This window comes from Pieris rapae, chromosome 3 (genome assembly GCF_905147795.1).
Source record: "Pieris rapae chromosome 3, ilPieRapa1.1, whole genome shotgun sequence".
In the NCBI taxonomy this organism is placed as follows: Eukaryota; Metazoa; Arthropoda; class Insecta; order Lepidoptera; family Pieridae; genus Pieris; species Pieris rapae.
Window position 1 is genome coordinate 10,673,393 of NC_059511.1, and position 19,172 is coordinate 10,692,564.

Below are 19,172 nucleotides of genomic sequence, written 5' to 3' on the forward strand. Positions count from 1 at the left end.
TATGACGTATTGGTGAATTGTCTACTATAACCAGCAATTCTAATTAATAACCAAAGTAGAAGATAATTGGTATTTTTCGTAAATTTTTGACAGAACATAAATAACATATAATTCTGACAGAATATAAAAACGTTATACTCATTTTATTAAATCCGCTTTCTTAGAACGTTGTAATCTAACTTTATGAAGATTTACTTACTTCTTAATTGAGAGTCTATTTTAATGAGGTTTTGTACAATTTAATTCAAAATTCAATGTCTGAAAATCTGTTTTAATAACTTTTCTATTACTACATCACTAAGCATTTTTTTTTCTTTTCAGATAGATCTCGCGTATCTGGTGCAGAAAATCGTAATACAAGTGTCGCGGATCAAATAATGTTGGGCGCGGACCCGGGTAATGTAGGGCTCTGCACTTAGTGGAGGGAGATGCGACTGTGGGGGGCATCCACGGTCAACATGCGGGTGTGTTGCGTCACGACTGTTTTAGCGGCGTTGGCGCTGCGCTCAGCTGCAGAAGCAACACCCCGCCGGTACCCCGCCGAATGGCACGCCGGACGTGAACTGCAAATCCGTTCACGGCCGCTACATGAACTTTTCGAATCGGATACCACGGCCACGGAACCCGAGCGAAATTACGCCTCACCGTTGCACAAAGATAGACGACGTACGCGTACCAGCAAACGCGCGCCACGGCTTCCCGGTGAAGTTGCGAGCCAGATGATGCTAAGAGCCGCAAGATCTGGACGACCCTACGATGTACCTCAAATAGGTGAGTGATTATATATATGAAATCAATGTTAATGTCTTATAAATATCACTAGGACTACAATAATGTTGAACTTTTTCTAGCGTAGATGATAACGGACTGACTGCTTTATCATGAATTCCGTATGCAGTGGCAGACGGTCCATATATATCCTTTATCAATTTGTATATACTCAAATGTTGTTAGACCATTTAAAAGTAAATGAATATAATGACTTATCCCAAGACATATGCAACAAAAGCAAATTTTATAAAAGTAATCCTTTCTGTAGTTTATTAAGAAATAGTTCTGCTCCTTAATATCAAGGTTTGAGATTGCAAATAAAGTAACAGAACATGAATCCCACGGGGAGAGAAGTCCGTTTACAGAAATATAGGTTAGCAAACCCTTAACTCAGCACACTATCTGTTGCTCCATCATCAGTAAATGGTGCTACCTAACAGCGCTGTCACAGGCACAACATTAGTGTACAAATTAACTTAAATTATATTTTACATAATAAAGTTGCGAGCAGTAGGCAAGCGTCATTCTCGGAAGTAAACTTGTTACAACAAGGATTTTTGTTTTATGAGCAACATCTAAAGTCTCATGTTTAAATATTATCTTACAAAACAGACATCGTTTTAATAAGTTCTGTACATTATGGTACACCATTTTAGTTTATTAAAATATATATTAAATATTAAGCGATAGAAGATCATCATTTCGTCGGACATTTTGTACATGTATAATTATTTTCATAGATTCTCAGAAGTCGATTAAAATATAGCACTTGCCCTCATATATATTATCTAGTTAGTCATTAATTTGATCGTTTGTCAAAGTCTGTCAATCGATGCAAAGCATTACTGATTCACGAGCGGTATTCGATATAATGGATCCTAGTTAACTAGAATATTCATTGTCCGATTAAAACTTCGGCACGTCCTATTCAATTTTAAGATAACAATCGCTATCTCTATAAATGTAACTAGACCTTGGCTACGTTACTGTATAAATATGTTCTTTGAAACGCCTTTTATTATAAGAACGATGTTCTTTCTTTAATAAACTACGGACGTATGCTACCGCTTTGTGTAAATTTGCATGAGGCTTCATTATGTAAATATTTTATCCCATACTAAATCAACAAATTGAACGTCAAAATAATTAAAGTAATTCTGAAGACAACAGTTTAAATTAATTAAGTTTTAGGTTCGTTATAATAAGGGGGTACAACTGCGGCTGCGTGTGACATTCATCTCTGAGGTAGTAGGTTCGATCTCCGGCTGTGCACCAATAGATCTTTTGTCAATGTGCGCTTTTAATACTACACAAAAAATTGACGAAGTAGCAGGCTTACAAGAATCACCTGCTTGCAATAGCAAAGGTTTTTTTTAAAAGATAAAACCAAATCATACAGATATACAAAGGACCCTAAATCCGTTTAAAAGTTTGTAGTGCTAGATTTTTTAACTTTTATAAAAAAAAATCGTTTATTTCGTTTTATAGTCATATATGTATCATGCTGAAATAGATACAAAATACCTGTGGGAGTATTGTCTAGTCAGAGTTACTTCCTCTTATTTTATTTATGGCACCAGCTGTAGTTCATTGAACTGTAAAGTGTTATTTTCTTAGAATGTAATGCCACCGTCAAAATTGAGAATATGGTAAAAGTTAGTTTTTTAATTAACCGTCAAATATGTCACAATGCAGTTTTTCTTAAAATGTTTGATGGATTAATAAGTAAATAAAAATCATACAAAACTAGCGACAATTTTAGCTTATTACGTAAATTCGTATAAATAATATTTAATAAAGCTGTATCAATGGAGTTTACAAAGACAACTAATAAAAATACAAAACACTACAGTTTATTACAAATAATTATTATTAATAATTTGCATATATATAGCCCAAATAAATCTGATAAAAAACATGTCCCTAACAATATTTTATTTTTAATACCATTAATAATACGCTACAATATCCCTTTGGGAAATCTATTTTTTCCTAACTTAGCCTTAAGCTTGTAGAGGAATTAAAAAATCATGTATATTTAGGCACATTGTTATGAAAGTAGCTGATATTGATCAACCAGTTGTTCAATCAAAATTTTATCACAAAACACTCTGAATGATTTCAAATAATTTTATAAAAACTATTTTTATTCTTAATGTTTATTCATTTGTTTTATTTAATTAACTTACTTTAACGCTTGAAATGTGGTCTTGCCTATCCAGATAAGCCCATGATGAACTTTAAAAAAATACAGTCTCATGTTAATGCGAGAACAAAATAAATTCACCAGTTACCTCTACAAGAGTCTGTATGGAATGTATTATATATCCCTTGTTTACTCTTATGTACCAGACCCTGTTTGTTCTGGGTATGTTAGGTTATGACCAGCTACGCCTCAGGTGAACCCTTGCTTTGTCAGTATACTTATTGAGTATACTACGGGTTGGGTTTATAATTTGGATATAAAAAAGAGTCTGGGTCTAAGGAATCCTCGCGCACATACCAACTTGGTTAGCAAAGCGCCACTCACGCGAGAAACATAAGAATATAATAAATATTATTTCTATCGAGGTAGACCTAGTATGAACACTGGCTAAGTTCACAACAGTTTCTTGTTGTATTATCAGTATAAGATCTATATTCTATCGCATTAGTAGTTACTGTTAACATCGAATATTTATATGGAAATAAATTAATAAATTTACGGGTTGATATTGTTATATCTATATCATAATGTGATTTTGCCAACAAACGCCCATCTTTCACACCTCACGATGTTCCAACAATACGGACAGACGTAGTACGAGATTAGCGTTATTAATTTATTAAAAAACTTTTTAATGTTCAATTGTAGGAGTGTCTTTTACTTATTGGTATTAAGACATTGTAAAGATCCCAGAAATTCTGCATCTTCTACCACATTTATCATGGAGAGCCTTCAGAGGAGTTGATTAATAACTGCAGCTGAGTTTCATCATCGGACGTCGAGGCAGAATACGAAATTCCACCCGTATCATCTCGACGTCGACCGTTCCACAACTGCGCGTTTTTCAAGGCAGTTTTTGCCGCGCACCACCACTTTGTGGAACCAGCTGCCGAATGAAGTATTTCCGCACCAATTCGACTTAGGGTCCTTCAAGAAAAGAGCGTACCAATTCTTAAAAGGCCGGCAACGCACTCGCGAGCCCTCTGGCATTGAGAGTGTCTATGGGCGGCGGTATCACTTAACATCAGGTGAGTTCTATTTTTAAAAAAAATATAGTATCTACGAAACATATTTTTATTAAAGCAGATAAATATTATACACATATTGACAAATACAATATATTATCTGTATTAATTCCCGGCAAAACTTTCTATATAAACGCTAATGTAATTGTGTAACTTTACAATCTTTTGGAAATACTCCGACAATATTTGATTTATGGCATTGCAACTTTGTATCGAGTCGCACTTGTATACTTTTATCAAGAACTTAATATCAGTAAATTATAAGCTAAAAAATATTTAATTAATACGGAAATTATTGTTGTTGCTTTTATTGACAGTATAATTGTTTAAATGATGAGGTTATAGACAATTTTATGCCCAATAGATTAAAAAAATAACCCTTTAACCCACTCTTGTAATATTCGGACTGAAATTACCATAAACTATAGCGTAGCCGCTAAATACTCCGACAATGATGAATTTGCCACTTCCGTTATTCGTTAGGGTTTTATTGTTAACATACAAGATTGTTGACGATATACAAATATATTTCAACAGTCCTAATTATTATTTTTAATGTTTTGTTTCTGTTTCTGATGTTACGGTTTCCTGATAAATATTTTCGTTTTTAAATATAATTAAATGATTCGTTTCTTTTATAAAAATAGTAGATACTGAAGAATTATGATTCATAAAAAATAAGTCTTTGAAGAGAAAAATTAAGCTCTCGTTTCATTAAAAAGTAATTTCATGCTCGTTTCAAATTGAATAAGGTGTGTTATATTTTTATTATATTTTCATACTGTCTTGGTAGGCTTTAGTGTTACAAGTTCTGGGTTAGATTAGATAAGCCTGATTTTCTCTTTTTAAAAGCGGCGGAGAGTTTATTGCCACTTCTTCTCTTCCGTTCTACGCCTTTGATTTGAGAACTGGCAGTAAATATGAAATTAGAATCATTTAATGTATATTTCTTTTGTTTTACGTTCATAAGTGTACATTATGTTACCTATATGAATAAATGATTTTTGATTTGATTTGATTCCTTATATTGCGTTAGTGTGAATTTTTTATATCATATCAATTGTCAAAGCATTATGGCGTCAAAAATATTTAGCGCTGCATGGTAAGTAATATCTGAACTATAGTTATAGTACATCTAGATTTAATTATGCCAGAAGGTCAGATAACTTAACACGTGTGTACTTTACTACTCCCATGATACGAATTGTTAACACAGTTAATTAAGCTTAATTTAACGATTCCTGTCCTGGATAATATAGAAGTATTTGTATATAATTTAATTTTGAGTATTTTAGATTTTTTTTTTTATAATTAGTAATGATAGTAGTGATGACTCAGTTTGTTTGTCAAAATAATATAAATAAGAATGCAACAAAATTTTAAGTTTTTAAGTAGTTTTTACCGGTAAAAGCACCAATACACTTTTGACTCTGTCTATAAGAATTGTCCGTACATTTTTTCCACCAAAACTTTCCGAAACATTATATTGTCTTTTGCTAATAGGTTGACAACAAACAAAAATCCTAATATATATAAATATTATACAGATATGATTTTGCATTTGTTTACTTTGAATGGATTACAAAACTTCTTGGCAGATTTGTAAAAATATTTAACCTATGTATATGTGAAAAAAAACAATAAAATCTATTTCGCGTACTTCGTAAACTTCGAAACTAATCAGGAACCAGCTGCCCACTGAAGTATTTTCGAACCATTTAGACTTAGGGTCCTTCAAGAAAAAAGGCCTTCTGGCAGTGCGAGTGTCCATAGTTGGCGGTGTCACTTAACATTAGGTGAGCCTCCTGCTCGCCTGCCTCCTGTTACATAAAAAAAATAAAGCAAACTGGATACCACAGATTTATAAAATACATCAACATCTTCAAAATAAATTTAAAAAGTCGATTTATCGAGGAAGGCTAAAGCCGTTACTGAATAAATACAGTCAGAATTGCAGAGCAATGTGACTTTTAAAGGTAAAAAATACAGGACGTATTGCGACTATGTATTATGCTTTCTTCATGAACGAATCTGACATAATGGAAAAGTTCTATTATTAGAAAGTATTAATACATTACTCTACTGATTGTCTGGTTCAGTCACGTCCGAATACGTGAGATTTACTCAACATGTTCATAATTCAACAGTGCCACAGTGACAGGTGTGGAGCTAACTTTTTTTTGTTGTTTTCTTTTGGCTCTAGCACGGTTTGTGCTGGAGCTAACTTTATGAGAATACTAGTCGATGCCCACGACTTCGTTTACATAGAATAAAGTTTATTTTAAGGTAAAAAAATATCTAATTGCTTTTCCATTTATGATATTATAAACTACCTTTAACTCAGCGCCATCTGTTAGAATTGTATCAAATAATAAACAAATGTTAATGTTATCGTAATTTTAGTAAGGATGCCTATTTTTTTTGAAAATGAAATATAGCCTATGTCACTCAGGAATGATGTAGCTTTCCAACAGTGAAAGAATTTTTCAAATCTGCCAAGTAGTTTCGGAGCCTATTCAATTCATACAAACAAACAAGAAATCAAACCTTTCCTCTTTATAATATTAGTATAGATAAAGAACTATTTATATTAAAATTAAGAATCTTTAGCGGAAATGCGAGTTATGTAAAAAAAATAATGAATTCGCGTTCAAAAAAAAGGTTTGATTTAAATATGCAATACTCGCGCCAACCAAAGACAATTCTATAGTTGAGCTCTTTGGATTATAGTTTTCGTTTAAATTTAAATCGTGTTTATAGTGACAGAGACACAAGTACGAAAAAAGCTAGACAATTATGTAGGTTCTTATACCAATGTGGTATTAACAGTATTTGAATGAACAACTGCGTACCCTAATAAAAAAAAGTTCTATATGTATTAATAATTCAATGAAATACTTGTAAAATTAGTCGAGATCATTTCAGAAATGTTCAAAGAAAGAAATAGAATTCTGTAAATTTATTTTAAATGTCGTGGCTACAATGGCCCATTAGAGCCTCAGGTGGGGCCCGTAGCAGACAGGTTGATAACCCGAAATTCTCAGCTTTAAGTGGCTATACGACTCTTGCTAAAATTTTACAAGAAACAATATAATTAGAATTTTAGAGATTCCTGAGGTGAATTAAGATATTTATAAAAATATATAAACACGGGTAGTCTTATAATGTTTTCGTTGATGATTCTTTCAAAATATTATTAGCAATAGTTATTCCAAATATAAATATATTTGGTTTTATGAATTTTTCAACTTTTCCATTTAGCTTGTGGATAACAATGTCAGAGATCTCTTCAAGTTTAAATACCTAAATTTTGGTTGTGTATATCCAAGTATCAATATGCTTAAGAAGTCAAATTACTTACTTAATTATATGAAAGGCCTTTGAGATAGCAACATTTGCGCGCATGTAGGAAGTTGGTCATTCTCGTTACCACAGTAGAGATAACATTACAAGCTTGAACATGCATTAAACCAACCAACAACCCGGAGCTCTCTAAGTATTTAACCTTAATTAAACGATAATTATAGCTTTGTTTTTCGCTAACCCAATATAAATTCCCTTGCCGATAAAAACATTTAACTAATTATTTCTGACACATCGCTACTAACCTGTTCAAATTATAAAATATAATAAGCATTTTAACCAAACACTACGCAATTCCTTAAATTCGCCACTTTGGCAAGAACATAAAATAATATTATGTTTCTAAGTTGTGTCAAAGTTTGATATAACCCTCAATTCTGAATTCTGGTTATAATTGATAAATTATTTTAACACTCTGTCACGGTAAATGCTAAAATTTAAATACCATGTATCTAAATTAAACGATAATTAAATCGTAAAAGTGCAAAGTGTTCAATAATAAAGGCACAATATTAATATTACTTAAACAGGAAAATTTTAAGCCAAATAAGATATATTTTGGAAAGTAAGAAGAAAAGCTTCTTGATTTTTGAATCGGAAATATGATTTATAAGATTCTTCCTGCTTCCCAGTTATTTATTAAAAGTGATTTATGGCTGACGTGAAATCATACGAATTACAAAGCTATCGTCTTTCATTGCGATAGCTTTGTAATTCGTATGATCAATAGTCGATAGAAATATTTTATTGAGAACATGAAAAAGTAACTTATCAACACCTAATATTTTCTTTCGTGTTATTTTAGCTGACCGCGATTGCCTAAAAGCACCAAAGCACTTGAAACGTGTGTAATATAATATAATATAATTATTCGTTAAACTGAAGTATTTCCGAACCAATTCGACTTAGGGTCCTTCAAGAAAAGAGCGTACAAATTCTTAAAAGGCCGGCAACGCACTCGCGAGCCCTCTAGCATCGAGAATGTCCATGGGCGGCGGTATCACTTAACATCAGGTAGGCCTCTTGCCCGTTTGCCCCCTGTTCTATTAAAAAAAAATTGCAGCCTTTTAAAAAAAATAATAATTCTATATTTTTGACGATAATTTGGTAGGTTAGGTAAAAAACTAGATGACGAAACAAAACAGATAAAATTATGTTCACAATATTCGTATCTTACGTTTATTTCAGTTCCAAATTTCCAAAAAAAAATCCACAAAAAATATATTTCATTTAAATTTACTGTAGAATTGTAATAATTAACTTAAAAAGTCTGTATTTAACAAATGTAGTTAAAATTTCCGCAATTCCAAAAGCAACGATTGTGAAATCAATGTTTAAGATGCGAGAGAAATTCCAGTTGCTATATCGTGCTAAGCCGATTAGGTAGTTCTAAACAATGTGGCATTGAGACGTGCCTGCGGTAATAGGGCCTTCCGAGTGGCGAGCAGGTGCTCACCGGAACTAGCGAACGTACCTGTTGCATAATACTAATAGAACGGACAAATGAAAAGCTCGGCATCTGAATATTTACAGATTAGCATTTTTTCATTAGAAAACGTTCAAGTACAATTTCACTTTGACCTTTTTTTATCGTGTCATGATTTGATTCGTGTTAACAAATACAATATATTTTACATTTTTGTTCGAAACACATATCAATAAAAATAATATAAAATATGTAACACTCTCTTAATTTAAAGGTAAATATCAGATTGGATTGCACACAAGTACATTTCTCCATAGAAATATTTTGTACAACGTAGATCTATCATTTCCAAGACACTAAAAAATAAGTAATTTAACTGTAAACAAAAAAAAAGTTAAACTCGTAAAATTAACTCTAAATTATTTCACTTTCTTGATCTGATTTAATCCTTCGATAGTGAACGAAGTTGTTTTCTAAAATAACTATCTTTCAGTCCTCGATTATATATCAAGTTAAAGATAGTATAAGTATAAGAGATAATTAGATATTTGTATTTTCTCCAGTTAGGCTTACAGATAAATTTTTCCTTAGTCACACACAGAAACACTTTTGACTTTATCATATCATTTAAATTCTAATCGACATCCGTGCTTTCTATGTAAGCCCAGTGAACAATTAAAAAATCACACTTATGAATAATAAAATTTTGATATAGATCTGAATTCTGAATCAAATTAATCAAAAAGCTTTTTATACATGTGACGAATACTTAAATGATCCTAATCCTTTGGATTGATTTGCTCCAGTTCAAACAATTTGTATTAAAAACTTGGCGATTAAAAAGAGTGGCGGAAAGTTTCTTGCCAGTTCTTCTTGCCCGATGTACGCCCTTGACTTGCGAAAGGTAAAATATAAGGTTAATTTACTCGTTTACCTATATTAATAAAGTTAGTTTTAGTTTGAATTCTTAACAACGGACATCTCAGAAAACAATTTTCTTTAAGTTAAAGTAATATTTGTTGCTGCATGTCGTTTCTACCTTTCAATGAGCATCTTCAAAACTTAACAGAGTTTTTCGGCAACACAGCTGTTATTTATTGGTTATAACTATCACGGCCTGTTATTTCAAATGCTTCTAATTTTACATTTACTACCAGTTCTCAAATCAAGGCCGTAAAACCGAAGAGAAGAACTGGCAATAAACTCTGCGCGACTCTTTTTAATCGCCAAGTTTTTTCTATTTATTTAGTTTATTTTTTTAGAAAAGGATAGACTATATAACATGCTGCGAGTATAATTTGATAAGCGGGTAAAAAACGCGAGGTAAAGCCAGTTAATTATAATGACAAGCAATTTCGTTATACGCATCGCTCGGAACTTATTAATCTATGTACAAAGCGAGTGGTTCATGACACACATGACGTCATTAATTTTGTCGTTTAGTTAATTAAATGCGTGGATTCCCTGCGAAACAGTAATTATATGCCTTTGAAGAGTGATCAGTGAAACTGATGCAGAACTGTGTCCCAATCAGCAATGCCTCACACTCGAACTATGGACGTACCACAGACTAATTTACCAAACGTTGTCATTTTTGTTACTTTTAAAAAAATTGTTAAAAAGTAGACTGCTTTAACGGATTAAAAATGATTCCTTAGAAGCTTCCTTATGTTAAAAATAAATCAATTTTATTCATGAAACTGAACATAATAATCAAATATACAGTATTGAATTTTTTTTAAATAGTAATAATAAAAACGATTAAAAACAAATTTCGAAAATTGATCCCTGGGGCAGTGTACTATTTAAGTTGGCGGTAATAATACCTCGCTGTATTGCGAAACTTATTCATTGATCGAAATACGCGCCTGCTCTAGGGTCACCGGTACTATCTACCAAGCGCCATTTATTATTTTCCATGCTTAGCGGATGCCTGGCCTTTTTTGCTTGTCCGAGGGAAGTAAGACGGGGCAAATGGAAGGAAAATTAAAAACAGAAGAAAGGAGAAAGAAATACAGAAAACTAAAAAAAATATGGATTCTCCTAAACTCTCTGTTATCTATTAACAAAACAATAAACGTTTGATTGCAAGGCACGTAATAATCAAAAATATTAGAAACCAATAATTACTAGTAATAACTAAAAACATTGTATAGTTTCCAACTTTGGAACTCTCTGTTTAGTTTGTTATTAGACTTTGTGGTTGCAAAATTATTAAAGCGTTAATAACATTCAATATCCTTTAGTAAATTTGTTGAAGTTGAAATAAGCTCAACCATAGTGCAGTTTCAAAAGGTCACTGAGTTTAACCCTCCCAGTTCAAATATCCACAAGTCACACCTTTACTGATAAAAGCTATTGCTGTTATCCAATTTTAGGTTTCTTGTTTATTGGATTCCTAAAGTAATATAAATGTATATAGAAACGTAATTAGAACTTAATGATATCTAGATGAAGACGCTTTTATTAATTATATTTTTTTATAAATACAAAGATTCACAATTGTATATTATAATTCACTTAATATAAAAATTAAATTATTTTGTTGAAGTTTACAAATGCGCGTATATGCTACGAAATTGAATTGAATGTTTGGTGTTTTCTATATTTGGAATATTGTATCGATTTTGTTCATGATGTTCTGATATTTTTATTGCTTTTCATAGCTTACCATACAGTTATATAAAACATTGATATGAAAAATTTACACAATACCAACTTTTGTAAAAGATCAACTTAACCTTATTTATAACCAATATTTTGTATCCTGGCATTTATATGGGCTAAATATATGATTCGTAAAGTAGGCAAAACTATCACGCTACAGGGAAACCGTTTTATTATACCAATAGCACTGAAAGTATGTTTTCATAGCCATTACTGATCGCAGTAAAGTAAAACCTTTTCTTGGAACTAGCGTTGTCCTCCACAACCTACGGGAAGCTGTAAACTCCCACACGGAAATATTCCAGACAACTACATTACCTTTCAGCCTTATACTTTTTTAATTAAACCACCGGCATTACCTGGATCGCGCTTGAAGGGTCGTAAATCACGCTTGATTTCTAAATACTAGATTTTTAAGATCGTCGTATAATAATCCGGAAGGACGGCCGCAGGGGTTCCTTTCCTTAGCGATGTTATAACTAATGAACAGAAACGAGTCGTTCGAGCTATCACTCTCATTCTATTCAATTAGATATACCTAATTATTTACCTACTTATTTACTTCGCTGTTTGTCGTTTAAGCGGTAATAGGAAAACGCATACAAGATTAATTTATGTATCGGGATTGTTCCGTACATAATTACCTATCGGTATTAATAATAATACATATTTTATTTCAATAATAGGCTCATATTTGTATCTTTAACGGTACGGAACAAGTTACTTTAAAATGAAATGCCTGCAGTGAGTATACAATTTGCGCTACAATTTGTGGTTTGGGTTCTGGATTTCTATCTATCCTATATTTATATCCTATATATATAAATGTATAAATAAATATGTGTAAATACATTTCATGTATAAGACAACCTCCAAAGCAAGTTAATTTTGAACACAAACCTACTGTTTTGTTTTGATCACACAAATTGATGTAATACGACACGCACTTTACCAATTTCAATCCATTAAAGCTACTCTATTACAGCCCTATACCAAAATTTATGTAAGATGAAATGTTAGGCAATGTAATATACTTTTATACAATTAATCTAGAAGATATGTTATTAAACTGTTAGAAAATTCATTTGTATTAAACACGTATTCATATTAATCTTGTCTTGTTCATGTAAACATACATACTGTAAAAATATCTTTGTCTATAATAGTGTATATCCACTATGCAAATACCCATGTATTTTCAGTCTTCGCTACGCCGTAGCATCAGTCGTAGCACATTTCGTAGCATCTTGTTGCCTTAGATGGAATAAATATATTTAAATTTTAATTATTTAGGTAATTTTTTTATAATTATCAAACACAATTAAGTAAACGTAAAATAAACGTGTGTTATTTTTTATCAAAGTTTTAAAATATTTCACTGTTACATGATATTACTGATCATCTTTTACACAGATTTTATCTACAATTCAAAGCTATTAATAGTTTTTCTAGCTCTTTACGCACTGCATTGTGGAATTATTTTGGTATCAGGTGTGTTTAAATTTGAGTACCTTTCCACGACCTCGCGTTCACGGCAACAGGTGAGTGTTTGCGCATGCGCGGCGCGCGAGTCGATACTACCGCCCAGGGCCTCTCATTCACACTCGCACATAGATAAAACTTTACTAAAACGGCCCTAACATGACAGAAACATGTCAGGTAAAGGCTATCTGAACTCATGCCCGCTAAAATGTATAAAAGGTTACACAAGGATAAGTTTATAAATTTCTTAATAGAACATAAGGACTACGAGTATTTATTAGAGCGAATATAAGCCTGTACTTTCCTTAGAAGTCTACACGAACTTGTTTTATATAAAGGTAAGTAATTGTTCTAAACTATAATTGTTCTAAAAATAAATCTTCATATAAACGTAAAATATTTAAAATATTTAAAATTATTAAATAAAATCAATTATTTCACTGTCATTGTAATTCCAAAGTTTTGCATATTATCAAACTGATTATTATGTATGTTTTCGAATTAAATACTAATAATAAATTGTCGTACAATTTCTGACGTCAGTTATGGATTGATCGGTAGCGGTGACACTTATAATTCGAAATTATCAGTACTAATTAAGCCTTCAATTATAACTTTGATACTTGGCGATACGGTTATTGACGTTTAGGTGAATTAAGGCGGGGTGTTTCGATCGTGTCACGTACCAATTGTCTGTCAAAGCAAAGCTCGCATCGGCACGTTGGCGTAAAAGGTCACCGGCGTTACTTTACTTTCGACACTTTGACCAAAGGTAAAAGAGCATGCGAAATTGCGTATCGTGTCAAGGTGATTGCCTTTCAACAACGGCGTAGAAATATTTGCGTGGGTCATTTCGTTTGATATACAAATCATTATTCATTTTACAGTTGATGTTTAGGTTTAAACAGAAGTTTTGTAACGCGATTCTAAGAAATGTACATTTAAATTATAGTACACTAGATTAAAATTACAGTTTGTTATTTTTTATATTATGACATAATATGCACAACGCACTTTAACTTATAGTTATGTTAAAATAAATAAAAATACATTTTGGAACATAAGATCATCATGGTATCACTTATTCCACGTCATTAAATTTGAGCCTGTTGGCATCCCTACTCATCGGCAAAGAAGACAGAGGGTGTGTGCCGAGAGAAAAAGCCGGCGTAAAAAACTCTTGGTACTCTCTTAAAAAAAAAAGCAAATCATCAAACAATTCAACAACATTTAAAACAAATATAGCAAATTAATTAGAAATTAGTAAAAATTATTAATTAGTTAAAATGTTTGGTACTCACAATTTCACGACTTTTATATAATTCAAAAATTATCTAATACAAAATGTTAAATCAAGACGCATAATACACAATAATTTACAGGAACATGGTTTTTGTTTGGTGAATAAATAAAATATCGCAATAGTTTAATCAGATACTACTTAGAACAGATAATCTTAGGATCAACTTGAGACATGTAATTGATCGCATCTACTAGAACAACCTTTATACAAGATCTAGTTTCCATGTAATATATAAAATGTATGATGCTGCTGTTACAAAAACTTTTCGATTGATTGAAAAATGTACACAGTTTATAGATAAAATGCATAAATAACTTTGATGCTCAAATGTCAGGTTGTAATTAATAGATTCTATTTTAAATGTCATAAACACTTATAGGATCAGACGCCGAGAGTAGTATTATTAATTAGTATATTATTAGTAAGTAGTTATTGAGTATAATTTTATAAATAAAGAAATAAATAATCATGTTTTTTTTATAGTCTAAGTATATTTTAAGAAAAACAATATACGTTTATAAATATACTAAAGTTAATGTGATTATAACATACTTTCATAGTTAATAGCCGGTAGCAACTTATTATTTTAATAAACTATATTTTTGAAACCAAAGATTGTAGAACATGCATAGACATAGACAATATTAAACATTTTCACGTGATCAAGGTTCTGACGGTGAGTTATTTAGTACACAAAAAATCTAACAGATTATACTATCATTATCGTCAAACGGGTTTTCACTACTAAGTACAACAAAAGCAATAATTTTGATGTATAACTTTATGAAGTTTACAACAAATTCACGTATACTTCATTCACACTATAGAACCAAATTTAATTTTATAATTTCGTTATTATTAGCATTGTCTCTTAACTATTTTTGTGGTTTTATATAGTATAGTTATACTTTTATGTATGTTTTCCAATATAGTTGTAGATTTTGTAAACACTTAACACGCGGTGGAAACTCATTACTTAAAATACGTCGCAATACAGCTATTACGACTACCCACACAACTTTATCCGCAGAGATTAAATTTCGTGTAATCTCAGGTAATTACACATTGTAGTTGGTTTATTCATTATTTTCGCAATTATATTCAACATTATATTCAATGTCTCAATTACAATTTTAATTAAATTTATGTAAAAAGTTAATTACAATGTGATAACCTGAAGTGTGCATTCGGAAAAAGCTTTAGATTTACATTTACATCAATAAATTCCTTAATTTTTTTTGAGGTGGTGCCTGGGCAATATATTTTGATTTGATATAATATGTTGTGAATTGTTTCATTAAGGTTCATTAAGGTTTTTTTAATTGTATATTTTTTAAGGATTAAGTATCAAGATCTAATATCGAATAACATAATATTGTCTATATATACCAAAAACATAATTTGACATTTGCAATCTTACATCACTCGACATTCTTTTTTTGAATTTCTTTCCACAGAGACATTGAGATAATATTTAAAAAAAAGTGAAGACATAAACATAGATTACAAATAAAACGTAAAATGGGCTGCTGGAAAAATTAATAGAAATAATGTTCATTTAATTATTGTTTTGCATATGAACAGTTTCCTTACGTAATAAATTCAAAGAAATTATAATTCACATAATTAAATATTCACACAGTGACCTTTCATGTCAAGCCCGATTAACACATTTCCAAGTAAAAAGTATCAATCAAACGATTCAATTATGTGTATTTCTTTTACAAAAGTTATTATTTGTATTTCCATTTCAATTAATCATATTAATTTAAATATCCGCTTACTTAGAAATGTTTATTTATGTGGGAATAAACTGTGTTTGGTAATCTTTTCAAAATATATATGAAGTTTTCTTGCTCTCGTATCTTGATATCTAGTCGAAGGGTAGAATATAAGTCCCAATGGACGCTAGCAGTATATATTATATTATAATTAATAAATAATAAATTTATTAATGATTTTTCTAAAATTGAGACACAAATTACAGACTGGTTTATAATTTTACTACCTGTTCATAAAAAAAACACATAAAACACCGTCAAACCACACATATAGACAGATAGATATAATTATACCGTTTATAAGAAAACCCAGAAACAACAATCATATATCATAATAAACACATTACAAAGCCTTGACGTAAAATGGTATAAAATTTTAATCCACCCGTATTTTAATTAGTACGCTGTTAACTTCCACCGCAATAACTTTATTGTTTCCATTTAACAATTTAAATACATTGCAGAAGCAATTAAAATTCACAATATGCGTAATAAAAGTATCAAATTACGCGAAACACTCGTGGTAAGGACAGGCAATCTTTTTTTTTTTCCTTTTTTTATAAGTCTTTATCTTGCAATCAGTTAGCTTAACTATGAGCAGATGTGTTGAGAGCTGAAAGACTTTTAATTAAAATAGAGTTGAAATGTAGATAGAAAATACAGTACAATATAAGAATATATATATATATCTATCTATATATATAGTATATAAATACAACCCAAAATATTATTGCGTTGGGTCTATATTTTGTTTACAAAGCTGTAATGAAATGAATAAAGAAATAAAAACAATACTGTAATTATAAAATAAAAGTATTTGTTGGAATAACAATAATATTAAATTCAGAAATAAGAAAGTTCCAAGAATATAGAACCAATTCGGCTATTTCAGTGATATAATTAGCCAAAGAAAATTGTTTACGTCCAATTAACCTCTACTTTTCTAAAACATTAGTAAATTAAACTACGGTTAATTACTATAACTACGTGAAATACAATATTAAATTATGTATCACGTACATTTTATTCCATTTCTGCAATTAGCATACTCTGTGTAAATTCTTGAGGAAACCATATCTACAAACAAGTTACTTGACATCTGTCAGATACAGATGGATGATATAAAGAAAATGTATCAATATATGAGGAAACGAGTTTCTTATTATTTTATGTATGAAAAAAAGGTTTCAAAGCATTTGATAAACGTTATGTAAACCTTCTCACGGCTTATTCGAAAAAACGCTTCCAAATTTAAACTTTAAATCAAATGTCTAATTCAAATTCATAAATAATTTATTAATGTACATAACAATACACTACTAATGAACACTTATGAACGTCAAAAAAAAAACATACATTGTCATAGATTGGGTGTTTGAAGATACTGAATTCTGAGGCTCTGTATATTGTAGCGCCATTGGTATTTTAAAATTAACTATTTGAAAACAATGTTTTTTTGGCAGTAAAACTCTGTTTAGTGCGATTTATTTCCTTGACAGTATCTTTAGCGTAAAATTCGTTTAAAGTAGATTGATGTATTTTAAAGTGATCCCACCGGCGAGATCTTTTACTGATTATGTAAACGACAGTGCTTTTCTCTTAATATAACTGCAGTAACAGCAAAGTGAATAAATATTCCGTAATATATTGTTGTGTGTTGCTTTAAGAAGTTTGTAGTATTAAACAAAAAATGAATATTGAATTCCTAATTTAAGATGAAATAGCTGTTATTTTGATAGCATTTTCGTGATTTCAATTTTAGATAATGTCCATATATACGTGTAAATAGTTATGCAACATTTGTTGGATGTATTTATTTTAATGCAAATATACAAAAAGTATTACATTGTATTTTCAAGCTATTTGCGTATTAATGGACGTTTAAAAATAATGTTCTATATAAAAACGGCAAAGCTTTAAGCACACCGTAAAAATAGAAAGAATTTCTTTCCCTCATTTGTCTTGCTTGAAAAATTCTCACAGCACTCAACACTAAAAACTTTCTCTGTTATTTTTAAATCAATACTATGTTCCACTTTATTCTATAGCTTTATAGCTAACGCAGCTAGGGTATAACTAGATCTATTCTCGATAAAACAAACGGAGATGGCAGGCTTAACAATTGATTTAAAAATTTATATAAGTTTAAGTATTATTATTAGTTAAAAACTAAGTAGTACATACAGAAAAACTTGCTAAATGCAGCTTATACATTTATCATTTCATTTTTTTTTAAATATGTATATGTAGTTTAATTCCAGAGGTTAGGCCTTCTTTTTAACTCGTCGTTCTCCGTTTCAGTGCGTTGAATTAATTACTGCTGAAAATTATGCTCCAACTAATTAGAGAGTTTAAAATAGACGAATATTAATAGTCTTTTGTTATTTCATGGTCTAATCACAGACAAGCTACATAATCAGTCATTCCGTTCCACCAATCACTGTTATAAAATGAAACGATATCCTTTTATCTAACAATCTCATACTCTTGGTTTCATTTCCTAAGCCTTAGATAGCTAATAAGAAAAGTTAATAAAAGCGATGTTTTATAAAACTCTAGAGAAATGCTCGCCTTAATTGTGTTCATTATCTCGTTTTATAAGTAATTTTGGTTTTTCACCTTAAGCTTTTTAGCATATTAAAATTGATATTTCAAAGTACTGGAATGGAGACTTTAAATGAATTATTTTGCGCTTAACCTAAAACATTTTTAAACGTGGACTTTAGAAATGTTTCAGCTTTCGAATTCGTTCGAGCTATTTCGAATATATGGTTGCCGTAATTTTGAAAACTTATTAACTCAGATTACATCATGAAAAATAAATCTTAAAAACACTGTTAGTTAAAACATTTTTTAAGGCTTTAATTTGTGCCAACTGGGCACAAGGTACTTCGCCAGTGTCGTGTAGATGGAGGAGGCACGAAGGGGACGGTGAAAATAATAATTATGCACCTAAAAAAAATAGTTGAAATCCCATTGTTAGTTTAAAGACAGCACAGACAACACAATTATTACATGATTCAATTGAAAATATTTTGTAATCTAATTAATCAATTTATGTAACAGTCACCACCCGTAATGTGACAATTGACAATTGACATACATAAGATGTAGATTAAATTCTAAATATAAAATTAAACATACTTCA

At 30.6% G+C, this 19,172-nt stretch overlaps 1 protein-coding gene across 1 annotated transcript in view; it reads left to right on the top strand.

Moving 5' to 3' along the window:
- LOC110998299 overlaps positions 1-19,172 on the top strand; it is an 82,072-nt gene that overhangs the window by 28,675 nt on the left and 34,225 nt on the right. Inside the window, exon 2 of the mRNA XM_045634684.1 lies at positions 322-771. Coding sequence (XP_045490640.1) covers positions 429-771 — 343 coding nt within the window. The 5' untranslated portion in view covers positions 322-428. The remainder of the gene's footprint in view (positions 1-321; positions 772-19,172) is intronic.